Raw genomic sequence first — 6,856 nt, forward strand, 5'->3', positions numbered from 1 at the left:
AGGTGCAATTCAGAGACAGGTTGACTCCACAACCCCGTCCCTGGAGTTCAGTAATAAGGGAGATAATTTATATATGGTAGTTTGTCATATAATTGAATAACCCTCAACATTTAGCTGAGTGGCAAGAACGTGCGACCGAGAATCGTAAAACCTTGGTTCGAGTCCAGCTCGGACTCCGTTATTCAGAATAGAACAAATTGATTAATCTATCAAAAATTCTGCATCAGGCCGTTCGGTATGACTCTGACATGGTGCTTGATTTGAACTGAATTGGACACCTAGGTTGAGTTACGGCGGCCCAATCCACACCGGCCCAATTAAACACATCAAGCCGACGTGACTTTAGGACGGTAGGTTTGAAGAAAAATTCAATTTAAATCCGGAATCGTGTCAGAATCATGCAGGTCGGGTGCTGGAATTTGAATCTATCTTCCCGACTTGAGTCATTCGGGCATATATTGTGATACTGATGCCAATACTGCGTCTAGGAATGAACCAATTTTAGACCCAACTTATTCGTGTTATTACCTTAATCATGAACCTTATCCACAATAATTTGAAATTGTCTAGATTCGATACGGAATTATCTACAAGACCTCAAGCACTCAAGCATCTACAAACACTCAAGCACTCAAAAAATCAGCTAACCAAGAAAAGAACCATAAAAACTCGAGAAGAAGAAGTAAAGGAGGAAAAACAATTTTACGATTGACTGTGAATGTGAATAAAAATCAACCATTTAAATAATGTAGTTGTTCCGAAAAAAAAACTTATGAATATGCTGGATATTATTAAATGATTGTTTATGATACCCACATCATTGACTCAAAATTGAATTTCATCTCGCACTCAAACATATTTTTTGACATTCTTTTTTGTTGATAAAATAGTGACATGCATCGATGATACAGGCGCATGTTTTCATTGTAAATTTTTAAAAGCATTTTGGGAAGTGAATTGGGGAAATTTTGGGATTTTGTGATGTTTCTCTTTGTGGAAGTTACCCAAATATATAGCACAATTAGATTAATTGGTCCAAAATCCGGTACTAGGTCTACATGACTCTGGTCATACTCTGGTCCAGTGGACTTGAAGCATAATCCAATTTAAATCCGAAATCATGCCAGAATCAAAATAGCCGAAATTTGATGCCCAACTTGTGAAATTCGGATCACCAGTTTGCGTGCAATTGAAGAGAACTTAATAGGTTTTTTTTCTCAAAACATTAGATTAAAGCAGACTGTATGTTTTAATCAGGTACACCAATTACATAGGTAGAATACATTATTCTTATTGGGTGCACTAGGTTAGACTGAATTAAATAAAAAAATTAATTAAAAATTCTAAAAACATTTTGATAGTAAAAGCAGAGTTCAGTAAATATCAGGAGCAGCTAAACCCTCAAACCCTCCTTCTAATTTTTTGAAAAAATTCTGCTGGTCTAAATTCAGTTATTTCGTGCAGAGACAAGGAGCATATTCATCAGTATGCTCCCAAAATTGAGCATGATTATATTAATTGAGCATAATCATGAATACGCTCATTTAATAGTGAATATGATCATTGTCTTTTAGAATATGATTTAGTTTCCGTAATTTTATCTAGTATAACATAGGGCGGCCATCTGCTGTATTTTTGCCTTGACTTTTATCTGAATTTCAATTAATTTCTGCACTTTTTTGCAAGTTACTAACGTAATTTAACTAGTTACATCAATCTTAATACTCAAAATAGTAAAAAAGAACCCAATTAGTGCCGAATTCAGAAATGTCCCGATTTTTTCCAAAAGTGTCCCGATTTTTTGCAAAAATCCTCTGGCAACCCTAGTACAACAGCTGTATAAATCGCAATACTTAAGTCAGTGGTGGTCAACCTTTTATTTAACGTGGCACATCTTGATTGCAAGCCTCCATCGAAACCCAACATGGCATTTGGTTCATGACAATTGGTTTGGCATTGAAAAATGTTTGGTCGCATACAAGTTGCCCACCAATGGTCTAATCAGTTGGCAAGCAATTATTGTGTTACCTCAGTTTAGTCTACAATCAATTTACACGTGAAAAAACATAATCAAGATAGTCACAACAAATCAATATTTTAGAAATTCTAAACAATGTGTCACTGTGTAAGATTGTGTGGCTTCTTTATCTTGACTATATTTTTTTGCACAAGCAGATACGCAATTTATAAAGCTAACTGTCATTCCTTGAGGTGTACTGTTTATCAACATGAAGTATTTAGAAACTAAAAATAAGCAAATGCAGAGCTTGGAGTCAACTCTATCTTTATAAGAAGATGAGTCAGACTTGAGTCGATTTTCAAAGCAAAATCAGGGTCGGTTTCGAGCTCTAAGGAGATATATAAAATTTTATAAGTCATCAATCAATTAAGCCATACTCATAACTCAATTTTACAACAATATTAATGAACACGCTTAAAACCTTCATTCACAGAATCAAAAATGCGTGTTACTCAGAAGAAGACAAAAAAAAATATTGTTATGGGAAACAATTATCTCCTTTATTTTGCATGTTCGCTGCTTATCATTACATTACTTCCAATTGTTTTTTGATAAAGACAAATTTATTTCATACGAATTTCGCAAATGCTGATAGACAATTTTTTTGTTTTTCACAGTAGGAAGAAGAATAACGTCAATTGGAGATAAAAGGCAGGTATGTAATGAGTGTAGGATGTAAGCGTTAAAACAAACTTTTGTGATTTGTTTTATGTGCAAATTTAACGAAATTAATTCCATTGAATTTTGAATGACTTTGTGCCGAGAGACACAGAGGCTTTAAAGGTTCTGTCTAAGCTCTATTATTGACACTAAATGGATAAATGTCCCTAAAAGACATAGAGCATGCTTTGATGATACAGCAATACCAATTCGGAACCTAAAAGAGGTCTATTTGCCTGTTAGGGCTTCTTCATTTGTGTCGCTCATGCTTTTGGAACCATATCTTTAATTCTGGACAGAACACAACTGAGAAATGGCTCAAAATCTGTTCTATTCTGACTTGACTCTGACTTGAAACCGGATTTCAACAAATTTAACCAGAGGCTACAGTCATGCTGGTCTGGAACGGGATTTTCAGTAGTTTGTTGTTCAGGTGCCTTTCGGGAATCAATTTAACCATCAATCTCTTGAAGCCTAATCAATTCATGAGTTCCACGACTCATATGTTCCAAAACTTATCGATTCCACATAAATTCAGCCCTGCTACAACTGTTCAAATACCTATTTCGGTAATTAGTAATCAAAAGTATTGCAAAATGTTTTAAAAAAAATTCTATTATCTTGATTGTCGTAGCAACTATAAAAGGAAGATACATCAGCACAATTCCTTTGTCAGTACTTTTATTCGCTCTTTGTTATAGAAAAATAAAGTCGACAACGTGATGAAATGTGAGTTGCATAGAGAGAAGCAAAAACTATGGAAATAATAAATTGAATAAAAAAATATAGGAATAAATTCAAGGAAGACTTTAAAGAGATAGAGAATTTACCTTAAGGATACATTCAGGAAATTAATTAATTATGTGACATGAGAATGTGACTTTTAATTAAAACTAAGAAATAGTGATTAAGTGACAAATGTGACATCATCTGATGTTGTGATGTGATAACCTTTAATATCATTTCAAGTTTATTAACATTACTGTACATGACATAATGTTGTTAGACGTTCCATTGGAGATTAAACATTTTATACTGAGAGACACAAGGTGGCGACCCTAAAGAGCAGCCAGAGCAATTTCATGACTTACCGTCAATATGGCGACCTAGCAAATATTGATTATTTATATTATATAACTCTAGTAGCAGTTCCAGCTCGAAGTCGACTCACATTTGTGGAGCCGACTTTTTCATATGAAATCCAAATTGACATCGACTTCTGGTAACAGCTAATAGCTTATAAGCTAACAAGCAAACAGCATACTCACTTTAAATATAGTAGACGAGCATACTCGTGAGCGGAGCTCCAAGTTTATTCTGGTCTTGAGAGCTTGCATTATTTATTTGATAGGGTTGCTTAAGCTTTTATGGACCTTATCCAGAAATCGTCAAGATTGCGTATGTCTAATTAGTAGACAAAGTTACATTAAACCTAGCTAATGCTAAATAAGTGTCCGGTTGATGTCTACTGATAACGTATTTTTGTCCAATTGGGGTCATTTCGACTGTTTGAGGACTAGACATGACTAAATAGTATTAATTTCAGAATTTATGAAAGACGTCCATCTTGCAAAATTTTCAAGTACGTTGAGGTATTCCGTACGACACAGAACGTATGTGATAGTCATATGGAAGTCAAATATAGGTCGAAATCTATTTGTAGTCCATAATGACTCTCTACAAATCTGAATACGACTTTGTACCTCTCGCAACACTGAAATATTGGGGGCGGTCTATACACACCCTAGTTTGGCAAAGTCGTGCACTTATATCCCACAATACAAGTACTTGAACACCCAATTATCATTGAAATTGTGGACGTGTTATGTTCGTCTTCTTCCTGATGCGCAAAAATTATCAACAAATAATGAATAGTCAATGACATTACAGCGTCATTTCTTCTTAAATCTTTACATACAGTTCAATTTGAACCTGCAAAGTTTGATTCTCAAATATTGAAATCACGAAGAGATTAATTTCTAAATTTAGCATAAAACTCCTTCAAAGCTTCTATTTTAATATTTTCTTTCATTTTAGACTTATTATTGGGATTGTTCGTGCTCCACGCTTCAATTGCTGCACCAATTGAAGAAGAAGTTGCAGTTGAAAAGGAAATCATTTATCCACAAATTGAAAACAACGTCATTGATACTTTTGAACTTCCACAAATTGAAAATAAAGTTATTGGTACTTTTGAAATTGTTGATGAACCGCAAGGCATTGATATACCAGAAGAGGAAATTAATGATGTTGAATCAGCTCTTTTTGGTATGATGAATCCTATGATGATGTATAGAAATCCAATGATGTCATATGGTATGAATCCAATGATGCCATTTGGAATGAATCAAATGATGCCTCAGATGATGCCACAAATGATGCCTCAAATGATGCCACAAATGGGAGGTCCACAAATGGGAAGTCCATTCATGTCACAGCCAAAAGACCAAAAACCAACTTCATTCATGGGTGGCATGAATCCAATGATGATGGATCCAATGATGATGGGTCAAATGGGAGGTATGGGCGGTATGAATCCAATGATGATGGATCCAATGATGATGGGACAAATGGGAGGCATGGGTGGTATGAATCCAATGATGATGGATCCAATGATGATGGGACAAATGGGAGGCATGGGTGGTATGAATCCAATGATGATGGATCCAATGATGATGGGAGGTATGGGTGGTATGGGTGGCATGAATCCAATGATGATGGACCCAATGATGATGGGACAAATGGGAGGCATGGGTGGTATGAATCCAATGATGATGGATCCAATGATGATGGGACAAATGGGAGGTATGGGAGGCATGAACCCAATGATGGATCCAATGATGATGGGACAAATGGGAGGTATGGGAGGCATGAACCCAATGATGGATCCAATGATGATGGGACAGATGGGCGGTATGGGTGGTATGAATCCAATGATGATGGACCCAATGATGATGGGAGGTATGGGAGGCATGGGTGGATACAATCCAATGATGATGAATCCAATGATGATGGGTATGACAGGTATGTGTGCTTATCATGATACATAACCTCAAAATGTTACATGCTATATCCAATTGATCTGATAGGAATGAGCCCAATTTCATATATGGGACCAGCAGCAGGCGCACAAGATGATTCTGATAAATATATGCCTGGATTCAATGAATACAAAAATGAAGACTACCCAACTGACTACACATTGCCATGCTCAGACCATTGTGGATGTGAACAAGTTTGCAGAAACACATTGTAAGTCCAATTTTTTAAGTTCCAAATGTTTAAATTCTAAATCTATTTTATTCAAATTTAGCTCCGGCCCATGCAACTGCAGATGGTAAGCTCTTACGTGACTTAATTGGAATTTTACTAACAAATTTATTTACAGTCCACCAAAATGTGTCGCAGGACAGCTTTAAATCAATCCAATGAATAATTCTTCAACTCAATTAAACTGACATCAATGATGTCGGAACTAACTAACGATTAAAAGTAAAATTTATTTTCTAAAATTAGTATTATTGATACTATCAAAATAATATATGTTCATTTCATGATACCCACATTTGTGTATGCCATGCATAAATACACTGGAAAAAATAAAAAAAAAATTGAAATGTATTTGACAGCTTTTTGATTGACTTTACTTTATAATGTTATTAATTTTGGGTTAGGGTATTGTTATCGTCAGGGCTGGCTATATTAATTATGATTGGGGTAGTTCCTGAAAGACACACCACTACATAGAAATGGGTGAAAACCAGAGCTCGAAGTTGACTTGAGTTTTGCACAGAATCAAGTCAACTTGAGTCGAAACCATACAAAATGAGTCGATTTCGAGCTCAGCAGAAGGAGCAAAAACTCGACTTCAATGGATTGACTCTGTCTTGAAATCAGATTTCATTGAATCTGACTGGGACCAAGTCACGCTGTCTTGCCTAACATACAATTATGTGGTCAGTGAGCATCTTATGGTACCTGGTCATGTTTATTTGGCAATTAATAAGCATGCTCACAAGGTACCGTGCTTGTACGTTAGGATTAGGTCCGGAATATCAGCCATTTATACGTTTTGTGTTTTTTAGGCGTTACTTAAAAGCAAGATACTTCCAAAATTTTAGATAAAAACGCAAGCCAGCAGACTTGGACGAGCTACTAGGTGAAGCCGAAATTAGC

The 6,856-nt window shown here is 35.6% G+C and overlaps 1 protein-coding gene across 1 annotated transcript; it reads left to right on the forward strand.

Annotated features, from left to right (window-relative positions):
• The first annotated feature begins 3,312 nt into the window (after window positions 1-3,312).
• LOC139091555 (mediator of RNA polymerase II transcription subunit 15-like) lies at window positions 3,313-6,301 on the forward strand. Its single transcript, XM_070641688.1, has 5 exons — window positions 3,313-3,409; window positions 4,718-5,704; window positions 5,770-5,932; window positions 5,994-6,017; window positions 6,069-6,301. Exons 1-5 carry the CDS (start codon window positions 3,403-3,405, stop codon window positions 6,097-6,099), a joined length of 1,212 nt encoding a protein of 403 aa, XP_070497789.1. The 5' UTR covers window positions 3,313-3,402; the 3' UTR covers window positions 6,100-6,301.
• The last annotated feature ends 555 nt before the right edge of the window (window positions 6,302-6,856 follow it).

Source organism: Chironomus tepperi, unplaced genomic scaffold (genome assembly GCF_022539635.2).
Source record: "Chironomus tepperi strain 1889 unplaced genomic scaffold, CSIRO-AGI_Ctep_v1 contig_250, whole genome shotgun sequence".
Lineage (NCBI taxonomy): Eukaryota > Metazoa > Arthropoda > Insecta > Diptera > Chironomidae > Chironomus > Chironomus tepperi.